We start from the raw sequence: 24,172 nt of genomic DNA on the forward strand, positions 1-24,172 counted from the left end.
TTTGTTCAATATGTTACTTCTTTTGAACAGTTAAACGTGCCTGAGCTAGAACTCTCTTTGGAAGCCCGTGTGACACATACATTTATTTCTCATTGCAGCTTGAGTTCGGAAACGGGTTGGTCTCAGAGGTCCCATCTACAATGCAGTAGCATCTGAAAACTGTTAACTATTTAAAGGGTTCCAGCAGCAAAGATAGTTTGATTCCCCTGGCATACCGTAGTGAAATAGGGTTAGTGGAAGGCTAGGTTCAGCTCTCATGACCGGACGACCGGATTTTTAAATATTTGACTGTTCTTTTTTCCTCATCAACGTAACAGATATCATGAGGGAGAAAACCAATCTCCACCAGGACTGCCCTCCCTCTTTATGACACGTTTGGGCAAGAATGATTATTTGCCTTCTGTTGATATGCCACATAACATGACTGCAATGGAAATAGGCTGCTACTACAAAATCCACCTCAAAAGATGGGCTGTGGATTCACGTTTTCCCGTGTTCATGACAGATGGGAGCTAAACTGCCGTGATAAGCTTGAAATAAAGCGAACGTGTCTCTGCACTTATGTTATTCTCATTGTCATTTGTGATGTTTTTGTGTAACCTTTCGTCATTTTCTCTTTCTTTCTAGTCTAAACTTGGGTACCTTACTTTGATGTTGTGCACTGGACACACACTGATCTACGGCTGGGATCGGTTTATATATGGTCCATACTACAGATGGCATCTCCCGCCAGCGTTCGTGCTGTCTCTCATCATACCATGCACAGTCTTGTGCCTGAAGCTCTTCCTTATCCTGCCATGCGTGGACAGAACAATAGTACACATACGCCAGGGCTGGGAAAGGCATCCCAAGATCCCAGTGCCTTCAATGTGTGAGAATGGGAAAACAACTGTTTAAACTCTGCAGGGCTTGCTTCAGTTCTCAGAGTTATTGTGAAATCGTATTCCCATCCGCCTAATGCCCTTCAGTGCAGAAGCAACAGCAGCCTTGTCCAATGATACACACTGATGGTACATGGAAAATGATCACTTGCAAGTTACGGATCCACTTTAAAAGAGAATCACTCTAACATAGATCGTACATATGAAATACAGCGGATTTTGATGAATATGTCTGGATGTCATCTCACCGATTTGTTAAAAGGATCCAATATTATCAACTGAAAACTCACTACATTAGATCCAAGTGTTCAGAGCACCCCTAATGAACAATTACTGAAGTCTGTTTTGGTTCTTCAATAACAAACTTTGCAACGTTTTGCCTGGCCCTGCACAAAGGGATTTAAAAATAGAGAATGTGCATGTTATAGGTTTGGTATCTTTTACCAGTACAACACGAGGAGCACTATAGGAATGGGCATCTGTCTGTGAGATTGCATACCTCCTTACTTTAGTATCAATAAGATACTAAGTCAAATGTGTCTCACATTTCAAAACCCGTGCTTTGTGAGATGTTAGAAGTTTTTTTTTTTCCATGTATAAGGATGAAAAGTGAATGGGCAAAATGAAGTATCATGACGGTGATTACCTGAAGTCTCTAAAAGTTCGAAATTAAGCATCAAACTGAGGCAAAAACTGGTAGCCCAAATTCACGAATTACAATTAGTGACCTTTTGTGACACACAGTTCGAGACGAATCTGGGGGTTCATTGTTTTAGCATCTGTTGAAGTTGGTGCCTTTTAAGGATCATTAGACAAGTCTTATTGGTTAAATCTACCAGGTGCACAGTCATTATAGTGACCACGTTGACCCAGAACACTGGCCTCCACTGACCAGCCAGTCCAGCCCTACGCTTATTACCATAAGCATATTTCAAGGGGTGTTTTACTTTGAACTACACTGTTGTGATACTGTTCATTTGTGATCACTTGTAAAAGTCTTTATAAAAGAAAGAGAAGCGGTGCAACACAAAGACATGGGTTTTACTTTGTGGCTACATTTGACCTAGCCTCAAGTACTTCTTGATGACCTGGGAGCAAGTGTATGTATTGGCTCTGCTCTGATTTTCTCAGCAGCAGCAGCACTGGAAATGTCTCAGCAAAAAGGCACTCTTGTAGGGTACCCTGGGAGGTACCATGGAAGAACACCAAGGGCTGCTGGAAGGTCATAGAGGCAGGAGGTGGGCAGGAGTCTCTGGTGGTTGATAGGGTGCTGCTTGTGAGAAAGGGGATGTTTGGCTGTGCCACTGAGGGATATAGTAGGGCGTAGGGGGGTGGTGTGGAGGATGTTCGGTAGGATGTTGACTGTGCCCTTCAGTGGATGGTGAGGGCACGTCATAATGAAGTAGTGGCTGCTTCTTCTCTTTATGGTGCTCATTGTAAGACTGGTGAGGATAGACCACATCTACTCCTGTCCATGAGGCACAAAGGACGCTCAGACAAAAACAAAAACACAAAATGGAGCACGCGATTGTGCCGGTGTTCTAACACTCTGTTGCAGGGCTGTATTTAGAATACACGAAATATCCCAATACTGACGTTATTCTGCAGAAAATCAACGCTCTTGCTGTGCACAGCTGCCTATAACATGCTTCCTTTGACTCTAGTACATGTGTTACCTTTGAAGGCTCAAAGGTGAATGACTCTCAGCACATATCCTTCCTCTTGGAACCTACAATAATCCCTCTAAACTGTTTTCATATAGACTATACCTACTGACTTATTTCCTAGCGCAGCAATAGACCTAACTACTTTCACAAACATGTGACCCTCTGACTGGCTAAAAATGAATATCAGTCCCAGTTAGCAAGGATACAACAACACTTCACACACCTGCAATGGATACAGGGTGGCGCATAGGCAGCATATTCACTTTACCCTCCCAACACCTTTGAACATTTCTTGCAGGGAATCATTTGTACTATAATACCCATTGGATGACTCTTCAATATGTATTAATAGGTTTTTAGGAGGGACCCTGGGTTTATATTTTCAACTTTTGCATCCGTTTCAGATGCACGATTAAGCATACTTTGCTTCTGCTACGAAGACATTGAAAGTGTGCTTCTCATATATGTGCCATGCTTCTTTTATCTATGCTGAATAGTTACTGTAAGTTCGTAATGCTCTTAATGAATTGTGAACATCTTAGATTTGAATGCAATAACAAGAATGCTGGAACACGAATTGCTTTGTTACTTTTAAACAAATATGTTTTACCAACATTTTAGAAACATATTGCTTATGGAGTGGAATGCAAGGTTCAAAAACGTGTCCAGAAATGATAAACAATATTTAGGGCAACTGCGTTTAATTGAAATGTTTGCTTGGCAACGAAATTGCAAAAAAACGTTCGAAATGTTTTGACAAAGTATAATTACTATTGGTCTAAAGTCTGATATTAGAGTGCCATTCTACCCCAGTGTTGGTTTTCAAATCGCCTCCCAGATTTACATGATTATCAAACGTCCATGGGAAATAAGGCTGGATTTGCTAGTATGTACCAAATGTTCAATTTGACAGCTGTTAAAATCTGTTTAAAGTCGAAGAAACAGTGCAGATGTTGTAACAAACGTGGTAAGACAAAAAAAAAAGAAAAATGCAGAGAAGAAAGTAGCAAAACCAACCTAACCACACATATTGCATAAACATTATCAGCCGTTGACTTTAGACATTGCCAGGTCTTTGTGGCTAAACAAATATTCATGTGCAGATGACAGGCATATGCCCAAATTCATGAAAAGGGTCATCTGTACAGACCTTGAAATCTAGACTATGGGCCTCATTACGAGTCCGGAAGTAGCCGTGCCGGAAAAACAGGCAGGCTGCCGTCGGACCCGAAATACCATTCCGCCTCCGTGATTGCTGGAATAACCGGGGCATTAGAACCCAAGGACTCCATGGGGATGGGTATGGGGGCAATGGAAACAATGATTCTGTCTACGACAGCAGAACTCGGAATCAGCTGGTCCGGAAACAACAGTGGCAGTGGATTTACCGCCAACGTTGTTTCCGGACCGGCAGGGTCATAATGATGCCCTATGTGTCCAAAAACTGCTTCTCTTTTCCTTTCTGACCGAGATTGGTTCTCTCTACTATGAAAGTTGTAAGGAGGCTGCTTATCCATTTTGGAAAGGATTGGGGTTGGAGCGGAGATGGGGCTTCCAAAATGTAAAACTTATGGAATAAATAGGAGCCACTTACCGTTAGGAGGTCAAGAATAGTATCATCCGTTGCATTAAGGTTGAGAAAGAAGCCAAGATTTCCTGGCTAAGGGCCATGTTCACTCTATCCTCCACCCTATCCCAAATGGGGTGTGATTTGCTACGAATGACAGGAACATCACCAGCAACAAGGCTCAAGTTGAGGGTACCCTCGTAGGACGAAGTCGCCCACTTTATTCAGAGGGTCGACACAGTCCCCCAAGCTAAGATGAGACCCATTGAACGTCCTCTTTGAATTTATGAATTAAAGCCGATCTCGGGATCCAACCACAGTCGTCCAGTTTGTAGGCCGGACACTTCACAACTGCACTATATAACTTGAGGAAAAATAACAAACAACTAAAGGTGAAATGTCCCATTTTGGGAGTTCAAGTCCCAGGGAAAACATGTGCATTGATTCTTGGAGTTTAAAGCATGCACACCTTTTAACATTTTCAAAACACTACTCGCATTAAATAACCTCTCTTGGTTTTGTGTGGGTGTTGATTTTATGAAAGGCAAATGCCGTTTGTACTGTGCAATTTGGGTCGTTATGCAAAACCAATTTAATGAAATGTGCATATTTCACCTTGATATGCTAATTGCAGGTGACGTCACATCTCATTGTGTTTGTTGATTATTCTCCCCACTTAAAATATTAGGACTTGACCCCTGGCCAGCAAACAGATGCTGTATGCATTCTTATGCTTGTTAAGTATCATGGTTTGACCAGTTGTCGAGATCAAAGTCGGATCTTAACTAACCTGCCACAATAAGCAGTCTGTTGTCTGAATGATAGGAACGACCCATAATAATTTAATTGTCAAATTGCAAAATTTGACCAAAAACCTATATTTTGCGATTGTTCCATTTTCTTAGAAGCAACAACATTCCCAACGAGGCAAAACTGCCTTACTCTGCTTAGGTGCATCCAATCAATCCTGATCACTTCAATTCTCCAAAAAAAATCAAACCATCTGCATCCATTAAGTCAACCTACTTCTTCACATGTCTGAGAAATCATTTCACCAAAATAGTATGTACCGTTGCACATGATCAAGAGGCTCACCCACAGTGAAGCATCTCTGAAGAAATGCGTTAACTGGTGGTTTTCCTCCTTTTGCTTTGACCTTGATGCTACTTGGAGCATTAGCTCATGGGGACCGGTGCTATTAGATTCAGCTCTGACCCAGTATGATTCTCTGCAACTAATTCAGCTGAAGATGTGTCTACAACTCAGGGATACATGATAATATTCAAACTTGGGCTATTCAATCCCACGAAAGGCTTTCAGAAACGGTCAAGTCCAAGGTGACCTTCTTGGCCTTCCTGCTGCCCCAAACAACAAATGTTCTAATTGTCATTGTCTACCAGCAATTGTACCATTAACAATGGGTAAAGTTCAGAACATATCATCTTTTTGACTAAGTTCACTTTGCATTGAAAGGCTACTCCGACTTTTAGAACCAGGTCACTTGGGTGCAGTTTCTATTTTAACAATGCAGTTGTTTTTATTTTTTTTATCGTATTAGCATTTTATTAAATATATCAACGTGCTTTTTAGAGTGTGTTTTATTTGCGAGGTTCCACACACGTATCCCATTGATGCCCATGTCTACTTCTCTAATGTTTGTACTGTTCTATATGTATTCAAATATCCTATTGTTTGCCTCCTTTATCCTTTGCATATAGTTATTGTGCATGCAATCCTTTGTGAATAATGTGTAGGAAGGTTACTGATTTCAGATTTTGTGAATGGAAATTGCAGATACATGTACTTGGAATACTGGATACTCGCTGTTGATACACTACAGCCCACCCTATCTATTACCTGGTCAATACAGTTATGTTCGTTTTATATGTATATGAATCAATCAACATGTGTGTATAGAAATAAATACATATAAAAAAATTCAAAGGGTTTCTCGCACTTTGAAAAATGATGTTCCTCATGTGGAGAATTACCCCAAATTTAAATGGTCCTAACCATAGTATGTTTTTTTATTCAATGTGTATTTTTGTTTTATTTTTCCTTGTTCAATTGTAATACACAAAAGCAATGCTTATGTTATGGTTATGGGTTGGTATTAAAAAAGGAAGGCCAAGGAAATAAAGTATGCTGCTGTTAGGGAGAATTCTCCAGAATGGCTAATTTCCCTTACCTACTGAGAACCTCAGCAGCTTTGCTGGATTTCTAGGATTGATTTTTTTCACCTGGTAAGAGTGTATACCTTTTTCCCACTTTTACATGTGTTTTGCTATGTGTTTTACATGTTTGTGTTCATAGACTGTGGAGCCTCAACTACTCCAGCACCTTTAGTGCAGTGAGACATGGTTGTCTTTTTATGACTTCCCACCCTAAAATCCATATTCTGGGATTGACTACTGTCTCCTAGAACATGTAAAGTTGCCATTGACTTTATTAGTCTTTTTAAATTCACAGACCCAGTACAAACTATCTTACATAGAGTACTGGAAAGGGTTAATAGTTATCCCTTTTTGTCTGTCTCCCATGGAACATTATTTTGTTCCCCTTTCTTTAAGAATTGGCTTGTGGCAGTAGTATCTACCATATTTTTACAACTGCGGTCTATGTAAATAGCTTAGGTACTGTTTTAGGCTATCTTGGTAGCCTCAAACTTAAATCTGCTGGACCCCATTTACTTTTATTTGGGTCCGGCTGGGTTTATTAGCCATTTCTTTTAGTAAAGGTCTTTCTCGTGTTTTACTCTGCGCGCCAAACCAGGTTTGGTTCCTTTGTTCGCCGTCCTTTGGTGGGCTTCTGCACAGAAGCCCTCCTTAGGCGCCTGAGAGTCTGGGGGGACAGGATGTGAGGGAATGGTTTTAGGCACTCTGCACAGGGTTCCCTTGGAAACCCAAGTCACACTCTGGTTTGATTGGCTAGGTGACTGTCCTGCCAGGACAGCCACCGTGATGTGTGATTGACAGCTAGGCTGTGTGAATGGTGGAAAACTGCATAAAAAGCAGGTCTCTGGGACTAGGAAGGCAGAGTCGTCACTGGATCGAGAGAACCAAAGAGAAGCTGAAAGAAGAGGACCACTACCACGACTGAACCTCCCGGTGAAGCCCTGCTGCGGGTCCGAATCTCCAAACTTCGACGACAGAGAAGATCTGCAAGGAATCTTCTTCCCTTGAGCTGGTGGGACCAACCAATTCACCAAACATCAAGCAAGGCCTTCCTCCCCTGGTCGAATTTGCTGTGCATCGCTGCAGTGAACCGCATAGCCAGGAGACTCGGACCCTGTTTGGGTTTTAAGGAGCGCACCTTTTATTCGTTGCTTTGCTCTGCTGCTGGTTTCTTCCCTGGGCAGTGCAGGACCCTCCAGTCTTCCTAATTCGTGTCCGTCTGACGGTCGCTTCAGGAACCGTGAGCCTGCAGGACCTGCCAGGAACTTCTGCCTCAGTTACAGCCTTCTTCTTCATTCAAGGTACTGTTCTAACCCGGTTGTTCGCTCCGTCCGACCGCGGTGAAAGTGTTTGAAATCTTTCCCCAATACAAGTGCTTGTCCTTCTCTACTCTTTCAAATAACTTTTCCTTCGACCAACTTCGTTTCGAACTCTTGGCAAAGATTTAGCTGCAAACTACTCTGAACTGTGTGATCCTCTGCAAAGACTCTGAACCATTAGCATTGGCCCAGGTCTATTGATTTGAATCCACACTGTAGCAAGCCTTTACTAGATTGCCCAGCCTATGTACTTGTTGGTGCTGCTTAATTTTGTTTGTATAACCTTGTCTTTCCCTCCCTTTTTAATTGCTGGAGTGCCATTTTGCTCACACTTCATTCTGAGCTTAACTTGTCCAGAATTCATTGGGTGTTGTGTAGTATATTAAGAGTGTGATTTTTCTGCTGCTTTACTTGTTTTACAACTGATGTGTAAATACATGTATATTCTTTTACTCAGAAACCTTGAGTCAGTGTTTGTTTGAACCATAGTAATTGCTGTTGTTTGTGTAACTGTTGATACTGCTCACTTTACTTATGAGATAAGTCTGGATGCTCAGCCATCGCTACCACTTTACTGTGTAGTATGGGCTTGTACCAAAGGTGAATTTGTACTTACACTTGTAGTCTTAATTGTGTGTGGTGTTCCCAAAGAGTACTGCATATGATTCTGCCTAACAGCTGCAAGCAGCAAAATGTCGTCCTCTGTATTGATGCTGGTAGTTTCATGTTTCTTCATTATCCTGCCTTTTTTAGTGGATGTGATCACAACAGATGCCCCCATTTATCTTTTTTGCCCGAGTTTCCAATCCTCCGATAATCCGCCTATAATTACCCAGCAATCTCCTCAAATGACTGCAATAACGATCAACTATTAAAAAGTTGTCACAGGCACTCCCAATGTGTCTCCTTCCTTTTCCCTAGGTCCCCCCCACCAAACGCTGTTGATTTTTACCTTCCTAGCCCCCTCCCATTACTCTCTTTGCTTCGTGCAATGTCTTTTCGTTACTGAGTGCATCTAGCCTGACATGATGTCATCCTTTTTCCTGCTCCCAATTTCATTCTTGCACTTTTCATTTTCACATTCCCCTGATATCACTGCAGTAATTGCTTGCATCAAGCAAGAAGAAAATGGCAGTTTTGCATTTCTGAAAAGTCTTCGTGCTGCAAAGCACCAGGGGAGATATTGCTATATTTTTAGGAGAAGTGGGCACCCCTTGTTAGTAAAGTTTTCACTTTCCTTCCATCTTTATGGTACCCCCAAATATGTTGCTTTTAATTTGAACCTGACCTGTACTTTTTGCAGTGCAGTGAATGCTTAAGCTTCACTGCACTGGCCTGTGCTCATATGTTATGGGGAAACTGATATGTCCTTCAGGCTATCAGTACTGGGAAACGTTGTTTCCTAGTAGTGTTACTATGTTACTCATTTCGGTTACTTTTGAATCACTACTCAGTTACTTTTGGTAACTTTATATCATTGTACAATGCAGTTTACACTGCAGTACAATGGGGTGCATTTTTGTTTTGCCCTAGACTAACACTCAAAGATTTTGTTGTTACTCTAGGTGTGCTAAAAGGATAGGCTGATGGCAGTAATGACTTGTCCCCACCTTTTTGGGATTTTCGTTTTAGCTTTACTGTGTTTACCACATTTGGCTTCTAACTGTGGATACTGGTCAAATATGGCCATGCCACGAGATCTTTCATCTGTCCTTTTGCCATCTTGTCCTTTAACCTCCTTCCTGGCCAGTGGGAGTTTCAGCTCTTACCTGGCTTTTAGGATAAGAAGAGGACTCCAGCACCCATTCTTCAGAGATCCTGGAGAAACCTGAAGGAGCCAAGTACCCTTTCAAGCTGTAAGACCTGCAAAGAAACCCGGCCTGATTGAAGGAGGCCTGGCAACCAACTTCTGTGGCTGTCCTGGAGGAACCCTTTCTTGCTTGTGATCTTTAGTAGTCTTGAGTAGGATCTACGACCCTTGGTATGGAGGGACCATTCATTCCCCACACTTGCTCGGTGTCCTGCCAAAGGAAGTCTTTGCAAGTGCCCTTGAACCTTCCTGTGGCTCACCAGCTTCATTTCTGAGCTACTCTGCTGCCGGCGTCACTGTACTGAGTTTCGGCCTTAAACTTGGAGCCCCCTACGAGAATGCCTCCTGCAAAATTTTGACATCCTACACCAAGGGGACCAAAGATAGGAGGGAAAGTTTGACCGTGGCTGTTGAGTCCTTTTGCTTCACCCTGCTGCGGTGACCACCATCCGAAATAGCTCACCTGACATGAATTCATTCCTGAGAGGGATGCTACATTGACTTTTTCTGCATTCTTTGACCGAGAGTCCTTGCAACAGTAAAATACACCAAATGGAGATCAGCTCAAACCCGCAACCCCTGGAAATCGAGGACTGTGACTTTCAGTGGGAAAAGCATCATTGGCCCATCTTCCTTTGTTCTGCCAAGTCTGGTGAATACTTGGAATAACAGGTTAAGTTACAGAATTTCTATCGTACACCTATCCTCCAATTACGAGTCAATGGGCTTATAATAAAGCTTATTTATAACAATATTGGCATTGCTCGTGCTTGCTTGCGCAAGACATCTGACTGTTGGGGGTACTTTTGGGCATTAGACTTGAACCCTAACCCGAAGAACCCTTCACTGGACCCCAGCGACCATACCTGCATTTTTTCCTGCATCCTAACTTCTGTGGAACTTTAACCAAAAGGCCCCAGACAATTTAGGGCTGGACAATTTTATTTAGGGATCATCTCTGTGGACCTTTTTGTGCATAATACTATTCAAACTTTCCTTTTCAGGAGTTTCAAATGTGTATTATGCCCTATAACAAAGTCAATGTATATATGTATCTAGTTTCATAGTGGTGTGTGATACGTCTACCTGCTAATAGTCTGTTTTTTAGCCATAAATAAATAACATTATTTGTATTCATCCTGTCTAAGTGTAATCTGTGATTCCCATTGTGTGACCTCATTGTAGACCCTTTACATGTGCATTCCCTCTGAAGAACTTAGCCTAGACCGCCTGTCACTGCTACCTAAATTGGTGTGGCTACAGCTTCCCAGAGTAGTTCCTGTCACAATATAGATTAGCCTTCTATACATCTGTCCACCAGGCCAGAGTATAGAATATCACTCCTAACACCCCCTTACTCTCAAACATTTTAAAAATTGCTGAACAGAATAACTCCAAACTTGTCCCAGAAATTAAGTTAACGCTTCATGCCCAAGTTGTTTTTTATTTGGTCCAATTCCCTCCAGCCTTTTTTGAACTTAGGCTTGATTTGGACTTTTTTTCTATGGGAAAATGAATGCCAGTAGGCCCCAAACAGTGTATTTTTCTTGTTTTCTTAATAACTTTTTAATTTCTTCATAATTTCCAGTCTGGGGGAGACTGTGACAATCGTTTTGTTTGAAAAATATCAGTCAAATATGTCATGCAAGTCAAAAGCTATTACCAATAGAATGTTCAGATTTCCTATGGCTCATGTCACTCAGCTTAATTAATATTCAAGGGAAAAACCTTAGTTGCAGGGAGATTACGGTGAGAACTTAACGCAACAAAATCCTGTGTATTTTGGCTAAAGCCACCTTAACCTTGCACCCCCTATTGCATAGCCTATAACCTCAATGATGACATCAAATATCACATCACTGATGACAGCACTAATTACATTTTGTATGAGAAAACTGATGATATTACAAATCACATCACTCACCCCATCACTGGTGGCCACACTAATTACATTGAATATAACTGATTATAACATGTCGACATTAACTATAGCTCTGGCGCTGTTCACAAAATTATACGAATCTCTGAACGATACCTTGAAAGATCACCTGACCATGGTGGCACACTCTCAAACAAGACTAACATTCCTTGAAGGCTATAGAACTTCGATGGAACACAGAATGCCAACTACCAAGGATAAAAGTATTCAAACCCAAGATCTCATAAGGATGCTTCATGAAGCGGTACATACACAAACTGAACCACTGGAAGCCAAAACATTTCACTTTTCGGTGCTCAGCAACTCGGAGCAACCTGGCAAACCAAGTCAATCATCGTCATCTTTGTCATTGCCTGCTACAATCCAACCCTTGATACTGCAGCCCTTAAAACAAGTCAAACCACCACTTGCCATGAAGCTCGGCATGCCTACTACTCAGCACGCTTCTAAGGTTATTGAGCCAGGGCATTATCGAAAAACCATCTTCAAAACCAAGACCATCCTAAAACCGCTGAGAGAAAATGGCTGTTCAGTTCACAAGACTCACCTTTCACCTCAAATCTCAAAGGATCGACCCACCGAAGGCTCCCTCCATGCCAAAACCATGACCAAAGGGACTCTAGGTCAATAACAACTTAAGACAGTCTTGATGGCCCAAAAAACTGCTACATCAAAACAGTCTGCATCCACTTCTGAAAAGAGAACAACATTAAAAGGAAGCAGACAATTACAGCCTTTGATAATAGGGCCAACTCAAAATATCCAGGGCACTCGTTAGGAATTGTCTTCACCATCGGAAAGCGAAATTATGGAATCACTACTGGAACTTTCTCAGCATTCCATTGAGGTCCCAGAATCTCAAAACTAGCGGAGAAACTTCAAGACAAAAGAAAAGCTGTATCCCCACTCCAAAATTCATCATATGGCGATCCAGAAAAAAAGCTACTAATCTTAGACCCAGAATCTCCAATATTCCTCAATCTTGAGAAAAAAAAGATCTGGCGCTAACAAAGAAGGAGAAAAAACAGGTCACTCAAAAAGATTACAACTGACATAAAAAAACAACAAGCTGGTCTATCACAAACCGCTCACACAGCCGTGATCATAACGAGGGAAAGGTGGACAATGATAAAGGGAGTGCCCCTGGTCAGGAGAAGCTGAGGTCTTCTATATGGAGATCCAAAGTACATAAAAAACAGACGTTAAGAGACACATTTTCAGGCCCTAGAATTTTCAACAACCGAAACAGCGCTGGTGAGCGGATGGATAGACACGTGAAAAGAGCAAGGCTTACGAGAACAGAAAGATCAACGAAAATGCATTCCTTTATATTGGAACGATTGCTGGAAGAAGGAGGCAGCATTATCTTAAAATCGGAAGACAATAATGGCCCTTCTGCACCATATTCCGTCCCTGAGGTCTCTTACCTCAGATGACATCGACATCATTGAGCTAACACAAGCAAACTCGACAGATAGTGTCTATCTGCATAGTGAATTGTCTACGGTCAAAAAATTGCTGAGAGAAGCCAGAAATAAACTGAGATCACTCGGTTATGACCTAAACAAAATTATCCATCATCATTTTGATGCAGAGGGGAAGAGATCAAAAACAAGTACGAGACAGAGCCGGTTCCAACAGAGGCTAAGTATGCCTGGAAAAATGAGAGCTCTATCTACTAAACATCCGAGGACTCTGGAGGTAACAAGACACAAACGTCTTGACACACGTGACACCATGGCCAGGCAAAGAGTGCAAGATCACGCCCGGACTCCATCAATCTTTAATTGAACGAAATCGCTCTAGTTACTCCAGACATTGACACAGCTGGGATTGTGGAACACGCATCGCTTTACACACCTTATGAACACATCTGACATTAACTTGGGTTCATTCGATCTCCTGTGCCTTCAGGAGACTTTGCAAAAAAATCATCAATCAATGGTTGGGTCCGTCTGTAAGACCACGTGCTGGTTTGATCGCAGACATTCGCACAGGCAGGGAACTCTATATGGAGAAAATCCTATTGAACGATCCTTTCATATTGGCAACCCTGATCTAATGGAAACCAACCCCATCCCTCAAGGATCTAAGAGGAAAGTCTATTCGGTGATCAATGTATATTGGAATCCCAAAGTACTAACAAAAGAACTCTTCATAACTAAGATTGAAGAACTACTTGATGACACCATCCAAGACCATAAAATTGATCACACTAGTATATGCAGCGATATGAATGTGACCATAGCTCTCTCTGAAAAGTGATCCCACACAGACAAGAGCTCAACTAAGAACTCTTTGGGAAGTACAGGACTGACCATTTCTGACTTTGCAACCAGAGGGAAACAGTGGGAAGCCAGTATGGATGCAAGAGATCTGCATAACTTGCATTGCCTGGAGTCCCGAAACATGCATGTTATTCCAACGTGGGAACAAGAAGGCTGCAAAGCCACTCTGGACCACATATGCGTCTCTAGAGATTTACTGGCTATGGTAACTTACTTTGAGGTAATACAAACAACGAACAGTGATCACAATCTCCTTAAGGAGGCCTGGGTACCTCAGGAATCTCACATCCCACCCAGAAGAAAACAAATGTTCTCAAAACTGGACACAAACAAAGGGGAACACGTCTCTGTCTCAATCATACCGCAATAAAAGACATCACAAGACAATACTTACAAGCAAAACAACCAACATGGAGATTACAGGAACAGCCGAGATTGACTACTGCCCCTTGTTGGTGCCTTACCAGCTCCCAGTGTCTGGTAGCAAAATGAACAAGACTCACTGTCACACCAATACCCAGCTCCTGAAAATGAAAAGGAAAGAAATGCAGAAACTAATAAGGAGAGCAAAAACACTGCCTACAAAAATAAATAAAGAGGAGGCAACTTTAGCCATAAAGAAATACAAAAACTGGCTAAAGTCATATAAAATCACCTTGTACCAAGACGACTCGTAAAAAATGTTAACTCTCAGCGGGAAACAGTCAAAAGCTTTCTGGTCGTTAATAACTGCAGGTGGAAGGGCAACACAAGACACCTTATTAAACAGTCTGTCTGCATATGGGTCCACTGGTTATTAGTCTGACGTCCCTAAAAGGCACAGTGGATCTCAATTTGAACACGATATCCCGCTCATGCAAAACAGCTAATGTGGTTCCTATCCACAAAAAGGGGATAACAACTATCGCCTTATTGCCCTGTTGGACAGCATCAGGCACTTTTTTGGATCCTTCCTTTTGGACAAATTCAAACTCTGGGTGGCCTCCTCAGAAGGACACGAACCATTTCAAACTGGCACCATTAAGAATATGGATACATTGGCCAACATCATGCTCTTGAGCATATTAAAAGCCAATGTCATGGAGGGCTCACCTAGAATACTCCTGGCCTTTATCAACCTTTCTCAAGCGTTTGATAAGGTCAATAGGGAAATCTTTGGGTGAAGCTAAATAACTGGAAATGTCCGGGGTCAATTTTGGCCCCCATCAAAGAACTATATATGCACACCTCCATGAGAGTTAGCCTTAGTGGAGCAAGCCTCCTCTCAGAGAACACAGACACATTCAGAGGAGTTAAACAGGGCTGTCCGCTGGCCCCGGCCTTGCATAACCCTTACATTGGTGATTTCCAGTACTCAGAAAAAACTATCAGAGGCTTCCCACCAAGTGTGGGCAAACAAAAAATAAGCAGACTATTTGGACGCGGATATCATCCTGATCGATCAAACCACTGTTGGCCTGCAAAGAAAACTGGATGGTCTCCAAGCTTTTCTGCAATCAAATGAATTGGAGATCAACACCAACAAAACAAAAGTGCTGATTTTAGAGAAAACAACTAAGAGAAAGGAAACAACTTCCTGGCAGCTAGCAGGAGACTGTCTTGAAAAAGCTAAGTCTTTCAGATATATGGTTGTCACAATCAATGGAAACCAACAAGAATGACCAATGCGAGAAACTCTCCTTACTAAAATCAAAAGTCTAACAACTCAGACGAAGATCTTAGACAAAAGGTTTGGTTGCTTCTCTCTCAAAACAGCATTGACTTTTTACAAAACAAAAGTGATGCCAGCGATTGTCTATGGAGCCGAGGCTATGCCGGCGATACCGCCTGACATTTGGAGAAAACTTGAAGGTTTTCTTTGGAGGAAATTACTACTACTACCTTCCTCCACTCTGGTGGCGTCAATCAGGAGTGAACTGGGCAATGCTGCAGGCACCAAGCGAGGCCGGTTAACCCGTGCCCCATGGCAGCCAGGCAGGGGAGAGGGGAGAACAGCCCAGCAAATGCTCCAGTGCTCCCTCTTTCCCCCACCACAAATGCAAGGCGACACGCAGTCACTCGCCCGGGAAGCGAAGAAGGAAGGCCAGGGTGTTAACACTTTGCCTTCCTCCAAAAGGGGAGCAAAGCACCAATGACAGGAAAAGCAGGAAGTATGCAGGACACAGCATGTTAGCCAACATAAGGTGTAATTACCGTCGGCATCAGCCAGCCGGGAGACTGGAAACACAGCCCCCACACAGGCACAACAAAGACATAGGGGAAGCCCTGGGTCCAATATAAGGAGCTGCCTTGGCGGCAGAAAACCAGAATCAGTTTGTGGTCCCTGCACGGGGACCCAAGCAATCCAGTTTGGGTCCCTGCATGGGGACCCAAACAAAAGAGTTCTTTGCATACGCAGAGTCTCTCTTCTTTTTCCCAGAACCCTTCCACCCTATAAAAAGGGCAAGAAGAAAGAGAAAGACGACAGGTCACTGTACGGTGACCACACTGTCGTGGGACAAGAATTGCGGCACGGGCCAGAGGGGGAAACCTCCGGACCCGGTGCCCAAAGTACAACATATTATGGTTACTGTAATTATGATTATGTTTTGTTATGACCATAATTGTGCAATAAAATCCCATGGCCTTTTATTGCCAACACTCACCCAATGTTTCTTGTGTATTACCTGGGGGGAAAGGGTATTGGTTTCTTACACTCAGGTTATGTTATCACTCTGTCTGCATATGGGTCCACTGGTTATCAGTCTGAAATCCCTAAAAGGCACAGTGGATCTCAATGGTCTAATGTTCTTTATAATAATCTGAACTTCAATTAAAAAATACATTAGCTTATATTTGAATAAATTAACAGTGGATCAAATAAAATGCTATCAACATGGGCTCACAAAAACTACACACTTCTAGACGAAATTGGTAGCTCGGAAGATGAACTAGACAACAACCCAACGAAAACTGCAAGGAAATTTAAAGATTCGGACTGGTGAAATACTTTGAAGATGGTGGCGGGAAACAAACTAACCACACACTTACCAATCAATGCTAAAAAAATACATGAACCAATGAACTATCTAAAAAAGTTTCCAAACAAAAAGCTCTGATCAATCTTCCTGAGGGCAAAGCTTAACCTACTGAAAAGAAATACTGGCAATAAGAGATAAAGCCGTGGAGAACACATGTCGATTTTGGGACCAGGGGAACACAGTAGAAACAGTCAGACACCTGCTTCTCATGTGCACAGGATTATCGTTTAAAAGAAGGATCTATCTGGGCCACCTGTTCACAGACTTCCATCGTTTGGATGAGGAATACTGGTGGAACTATCTGATGAGTGACGCAAATACGAAATCAGTAATTGCAGTAGGCAATTACTTGGAGAGCCTTGATCTGGACAAAATATGAGCAACCAGGACTTGAATGCGAGCAACAACGATCGGGGCGACTTCTGTAATAACTTGACAGGATAAAGGACAAGAATAAGGACAAAGCCCAATTCTCAATTCACTTGTAAAAATTTTAAAACACAGTTAAAGCAAGTAAATAAAAATAAATATATATATAACTGATTACATCAATAATGAAATTAGACATGCCATCATTTATAAGTTAGCTCCTGACAACTTTCATTACCTTAAAAACAATTTAAGCTTTGGGCTTAGCTATGACAAAGGCTGGGGTAACTGGCTAGCACCAAAGGCCATAGCTAGTGGTTGGTTAGTGTTAAAAAATATCAATGCTCATGGTCAAAAGCCATGCCTAGTAGCCCATGACTGTTTTAAAATATACAGTGGGAAACATTGAAAACTGTAGTCAGTGGCCATGGCTAAAGGCCATAGCTAGTGCCCATTAATATGTTAGACTATAGAGTCGGTCCAACCAAAGGCCGTGGCAACTGACTAGAATTGTGTTGAATACCATGGCTAGTAGCTGGTTAGAGTATATAATATACACTGGGCACGTTCGAAGGCCATAGCTAGTAGCTGGTTAGTGTTGTATAATACACAGTGGGCACGGCCGAAGGCCATTACTTATTGCATTTTATTATTTTAAAACATACGGTGGACAGGGCCAGAAGATGTAAAAACTGCTCAAGGTCAAGGGCCATGGCTAGTGGTATTTGTACGTTTTTACTGAATCTAAAGATGTGCATGTTCAAAAAACTCGAAAAATGCTACCACCAAAGGTTCGACCAACAAAAGTTCGAACTTTTGGTGATAGCATTGTAGGTAAGTATATTAAAAAAAAAGACTGTGGGGGCTGCGGGGGTGTCCCCCGAAACACCCCGCTTACTATACTTAGAGTATACTTAGAGTATTATGAGCGGGGTGTTGCGGCACACCCCTGCAGCACACTCAAAAAAAAAATAATATGGGGGATGCGGGGGGGGGAGGGGGTTGTTCCCCCGCAGCACCCTGCTCACTATACTTTAGAGTATACTTTAGAGTATAGTGAGCGGGGGTTGCGGGGGAAAGCCCTGCAGCTCCCGAAAAAAAAAAAGAAACGGACCCTGCAGTGCCGGTTCCCAATCACAGAAGTGAAAGGGAACTGCCGCCGCAAGGACCCAGCGTGAAGGAAAAGGTAAGAGGGTTTGTTTATGTTGGGGGTGTGGGTGGGGGTGTGTCGAAGGTGTGTTGTGGGTGTGGATGGGGGTGTGAGCATGTATGGGTTTTTAACGTGTGTTTGCATGGGAAATGTGCAAACCTTTTGTGGTTCGCACATTTCTCATGCAAACCTTCCGGCCCCAGGAAAATCAGCCGCGGTCGGATCACATAGATCCGGCTAGTGGACCATTTATATGTTAGAATATATAGGAGGCACATCCAAATATTGTGATTACTGGCTAGTATTGTGCTAAGGTCCATGGCTAGTGCCTGATCAATGTATATAATATACAGTGGACATTGTTGAAAGCTGTATCCACTGTTAAAGGCCAAAATCTATGGTTGGCATACCTTCACCCAAGTGTTTTCAAATATTCAGTGCACATGGGTGAAGGTAGTGACCACTGTCCATGACTGAATGCTATGACTAGTGCACATTGATTTTTATTTTGCCTAAATTTGTACGAAATTGCAGCGAAAGGGGGTCTGAAACGGCAGAGACCGATGCTGCAGGAGCTTTGGCATTCCATCTTGGTGGTGGAGCTCGAGCGGAGTGGAGAATGATTGAGGTGGCCACATCCAAAATGTCAGCTACAACACTCCAGCAGTTCGCCTGAGACCTGGGCACCTGGAGCAAGTGGAGGCAACTCTGCCTAGTCCACTGTTGAAGCCCCCAGCCCAAGCACGATTGCATCAGGAGCCAGCTAAGTAGAGGATCGTGCTGGAGGCGCTGAAGCATAGCGGAGTGGCATTCACACAGACCAGGAAAGCTGCTTTTTGGATCTTCTCCCACTCCTAAAATAGCGTGGACTCAAACACATTAAAGATATGGGAAACGGAAATGAGGGGACATGTGGAATTGGGACACCAAGACAGAGAGTAGGTGCTTTGTGTGTGGCTACTGGTGGCGAATGCCACAAATCCCAGTCGTAATTTATGATGCCTGGTTTATGGCATCAAGCTGATGTGTGTTACCCAGAAGAGGCGGGGCGGGTACTGGAGAGGCTGCTGGGCCTGAGCAGGAGAATCGCTGCTGGGCTGTGGGTTGAACTTGGGGGAGGTGTTTGGGTTGTTTTGATGGTACTTTGGGGCAGGGGGGATCGGAGGGGTGGGTTTGCATTGTGTTTGGTTGCAGGGGAGTGTTATGTTAGTTGACGGGTTGGACTGTGATAGATACGAAACCGGTAGGCGATATGTGGGTATGGGACATATTCAGGCACTCAACCCCCTCGCCTGGGTGGTAGAGGAGCACCATTTTGTATGGGCTACATTCGGGAGGCAACATGGTCCCCGCTGGTGAATGGTCATTCTGAGGGAGTAGAGCTGGAAAATAGGTTGGCAGGCAGTGGAATACAGGAGGCCCTGAGGAGAGCATTCATGACAGATTGATGGCTTGGTATAGCCACTTCGAACATAAGGGGGCTTAATAACTATGTAAAGAGATTGTAGATACATGTGTATTTGATCAGAATGGGGATACAGGTCACAATGTTCCAAGAAACACACCTCACGGCTGACAGACAAGCTAAGATAGCCAGGAAATGGGGTGGGAAGCTGTATGGCTCCACTTTCTCGGCATACACTAGAGGAGTCCTCATTTTGTTCGCCCCCTCTGTTTCCTTTTAGCTATTCAAGTTCAAAAGAGATGAATCATGACGCCACAGTGTTCTTTTGGTAATTGTACTTGAGGTTGTCCACATACAGGAGTCTGCATGGGTCTGGGGCGGGGACTTTAATTGTACTCTTAACCCCGGCTTAAATAGGTCAGACAATAGAAATAGGAAACCCACCCGGCCCAAGGCACTCAGTTATCTTTCACAGAATTTGGGACTGGTGGATGTTTGGAGGGAAAGACATGGTGAAGCATGTGGTTACTCACAATGTTTGCCCCCCCATGCAGTACACATGCGTATTGATTATATTTTCACCGGGAGAGAAATTCTGGGTGATTTGAGCACATAGAATATAAGGCCTGGGTCATTTCAGACAATGCCCTGCTGATAGCAATATGGCAGAGACATCCATGGGGACCCCGATACCTACTTGGTAGCTAATGGAAGAAGCCCATCAGGATGAGGATTTTAATAACTATTTGAAGGAGAAGGTGGGCACTTTCTGGGATTGCTTTAAGGTGGTCGTCCAGGGATCAGCAATGAAGGACATACTACAAGCCTAAGAGGATATTGAAAACGACATTGTGCAGGAGAAGGGCACTGAAGGCGAGGTACGTGGGGGGTCAGCGTAGTTGTTGGAAATGTGTGCCAAAATGTATTGGGGAATGGGAAGGGCTCGGCAAGGCAGATTTTGCGAAGTATACTCCGAGGCTACATGCGGAGGGGGAACAACCTGGGAGATTGGTAGCATGGTTATTCAAACAGGAAGAGCCAAGGGATATGATCAGTGCTATCATAGATGAAAATGGAGTCACTGTTAGGACCGAGTGTGGGGTTAATGGGGTATTTTTGAAATTCTATGGATCTCTGTACAGTCAGGACACAATGGGGGTGGATAGAGACAGGACATGGCCCACATTGACTTACCTACATCGGAGACAGAACTGGTGGACATGCTGGATGCTCTGCTGACAGATGAAATGAGGGTCAAGACCCTGGGACCAAATGGACTCCCTAGGGAATCCTACAAGGCATATGCAGACACACTGGCGCCCAGACTACTTGAAGTATTTGTGGAAGCATACAACCTGGGGCATTGCCAAGGAGCCTGAGGGAATCCACCATAGTGCCTATCCTTAAACCTGGAAAACCTCTACAGAGTTACAGATCATATAGGCTCCTCTCCATGGTGAACCAGGATGTTAAGATTTTAACGTCGGTATCAGCAAATAGACATAAGAAGCTGATAGGAAGCTTAGTCCACGCTGATCAAACTGGGTATGTCCCAGGGCGTAGGACCTAATGGAAACTGCGAAGGCGCCATCATGTAATTGACAGCAGTAATCAGTGGAGGTGGATTGAGCGGTGGCCTCCATGGACGCAGCGAAGACCGTCGATACAGTCTGATGGGACGGGCTGCTGGGGACCCTTGCACGTTTTGGGATTGGCACTGCTTTTATATGATGGTTAAACTTTATTTATACTGCACCCACGGTGAGGGTGAAGACCGATAAACACATTTCTGATGCCTAGGTGGTGCATAAGGGCACCAGGCAGGGATGCCCACTGTCACAAATGCTGTTTATCCTGGAATTGGAACCATTGGCTGTGTTCCTTAGAAAGGAGTATGCAGAGGCTGGAATCGTGATACGTGGGGTGGATCATCTTGTCTCCTTATATGCAGATGATATGTTGCTGTTTGTAAATTATCCTGAGGACAATTTAGCGCACCTACTAGATGTCATAGATCTGTCTGCCATGTTTTCAGGCACCAGAATAAACCGGAAGGAATCCTGCTTGTTCCCACTTGCGGAACTCAGGGGACTTACTATGGAACAATTGCCTAATTTTGACCTGCAATGGATGGTTCATATCTTCCATTACTTGGGAGTTGATGTGTGGCATGACCCCGCTACCTCACATAGGAATAACATGCGGAGGGCTTTAGTTGGTGTGATTAATTCTATGAGGTTCTGGAAGAGGCTGCCCCTGGGGGTACCGGGTAGAGCAGCATTGTAAAAAATGGTTGTGCTTCCACCTCTCTTATATTATTTCACAAACATACTGTATATTATACCTGGCAGGTTTTTTTGACAACTGGATACGATAGCCTGGGAATTCCTGTGGCGGGCAGGGGGAAACAGAATTGCCTTACATACTCTGCAGAGGAATTACACTGGAGGCGGAATAAGAGTCCCCCCATTTTGAGCTATACTTTTTTTGTGAGACAACTGCAATTTGTGGGAAAATGGCTGGGGTATGAGGTCTCACAAGGCACTTTGCTGCTGCAGCCAATGCTGGGGCAATTCTTTTTAAAGGAAGTGCTATGGGTGCAGGGAGTTGTATTGTCAAGACCCTGTAGGTTAATGAAACTCGGCAAGGACCTGTGGTGCAGGATTTAGAAGCTCCTGAAGACTTCTAAATCTACAAGACTTGAAACACTTGTGTATAGACGCGTTACAAATGCCATATCATATCATATCATATCTCCTGACATCTGCCCCCCCCGCACATCCCCCTGGTGGGCATTATAGGAGACAGACAGGGCAACGTGACACAGCTTGGAAGACCTTGGGAAAGTAAAGGGATTTACACAATAGTGACATATTGCGGGATGATTGAATAATAGATTTCCCAACCCTGGCCGGTAAATATGATATACACAAGGGCCAGTTTTTATTCTATCTGGGCATGATTGGGAGAATTGACAGGAAATGGCTGGGCCTTCCGGAAGGAATGGGGACTAACATGATTCTGGACACTGTGTGTGATGTGTCTGCGGTGGGGGGCATTTGGTCTCTAGACTGTACAACCTATTTTTGAGTGGTCTCAGTGGGGTGGAATTGGCTGTGTGAGGGAGTTGGGAGCTGGACCTGGGCAGAGCTTTCACAGATCCGGAATAGAGAAGGGTGCTTTTGTACACTGAGGGGGGACTCAAGGAATGACATATTTAAGCTTACCCAATTGTACTTTACGCATAGTGTGTATCTGACCCCACACAGACTGTTTTACTTGGGCAACAGAGGTGACCAAGCCTGTCCAAGGTGTGCTCAGGAGGGGGCGGACATGATGCATATGTTCTGGACATGAGTAGTGATTGGAGGGTTTTGGAGAGAGGTGGCGGAGAGAACAGCCAAGGCTGGGATTCAGATGCTGTCATGGATCCTGAGTTTTGCTCATTGGGATTGTTTCCGAGAGGCAGAAAAGATGCTATTCATCTCTCCAGAATGAAGGACTTAATCTGTGTCTGTGTATTTGCCCAGCACAGAATTGAAAATGCATGGAAGTTGGCTGAGGGTTCCAGAATTGAGGCTTGGTGGGCAAACCTGAATCAATGGTCACTAGCTGAGACTGCGGTATGGCACAAAGCGTTACAGAGAGGGAATGGGGATTGAAACCTGGAATGAGCTGGCACAAACAATGATTAGCTCGGATGCTGATTGAAATGTCTTAATGTATGTATTAGGGGGAGGGATTAGGTGAGCAGACATTTATGGACCAGCTGCAATTTACATCGGACTACTATAGAGGTGGTCAGGAATTATGTATGATAATACAACACTGCTGGAATGTGGCAGAGGGAGGTGGGAGGGGACAAGGGGACGGTAAAGTTATTGATCTGATGCATATCCTCATTATTGTAACAAAGTTGTGAACACCAGTCCATTTGAGTTTGTATGGTTGTTTGTTGTTTGAACAAAAATAAAAAATGTTTAACAACAATGAATGACAATAATACTACAGACAATTGGGCAGATGAAAGGAATGTATCATACATGTGTAGAAAGTAAAATAAAAAAAAAAATGTGCAATCACATTTCCCCCAAATAACCCTGTTCTTAAAAAGCTTTGTTTGCATATTTATTTAACTTTTAAAACTGTTTACATTTATATGTACTGTTGATGAATAGAACATTATTAAAGTGTTACAGTAAATGTATACAGACACTACACTGAATGTATCCTAAAGTAAATCTTTACAAGTCTACTGCCCACATATGTTTATTTTTTTTGGGAACAGTGTTATTGTCACGGCTACCAAGGATTCATGCATGGCTAAATGCAGCAACATCTAAGGGGGGTATTACCGGCAGCTTCCAGAGGGGATAACAGCAGTTATAATGAAATATATGAGGAAATGTAGGTTTATTTTACACACACTGTATTCAAAGGATCAATTAAAGGTCTTTTATCCACATATTCAGTATGTGTTTTTATTGTCTATTATTATAAGTGGTAAGTTGGCCCTAAAAGGACCATTTTGGTAGATACGGAAAAAAGAGGTGGGAACTGGGAAGGGAAAACTAATACGATTC

General features: G+C 43.2%; 1 protein-coding gene across 1 annotated transcript in view; it reads left to right on the forward strand.

Annotated features, from left to right (window-relative positions):
• The window catches only part of LOC138569944 (metalloreductase STEAP4-like), a 346,842-nt gene extending 340,783 nt beyond the window's left edge, over window positions 1-6,059 (forward strand). Inside the window, exon 6 of the mRNA XM_069648410.1 lies at window positions 628-6,059. Coding sequence (XP_069504511.1) covers window positions 628-897 — 270 coding nt within the window. The 3' untranslated portion in view covers window positions 898-6,059. The remainder of the gene's footprint in view (window positions 1-627) is intronic.
• The last annotated feature ends 18,113 nt before the right edge of the window (window positions 6,060-24,172 follow it).

Source organism: Ambystoma mexicanum, chromosome 2q (genome assembly GCF_040938575.1).
Source record: "Ambystoma mexicanum isolate Mex_15411 chromosome 2q, UKY_AmexF1_1, whole genome shotgun sequence".
In the NCBI taxonomy this organism is placed as follows: domain Eukaryota; kingdom Metazoa; phylum Chordata; class Amphibia; order Caudata; family Ambystomatidae; genus Ambystoma; species Ambystoma mexicanum.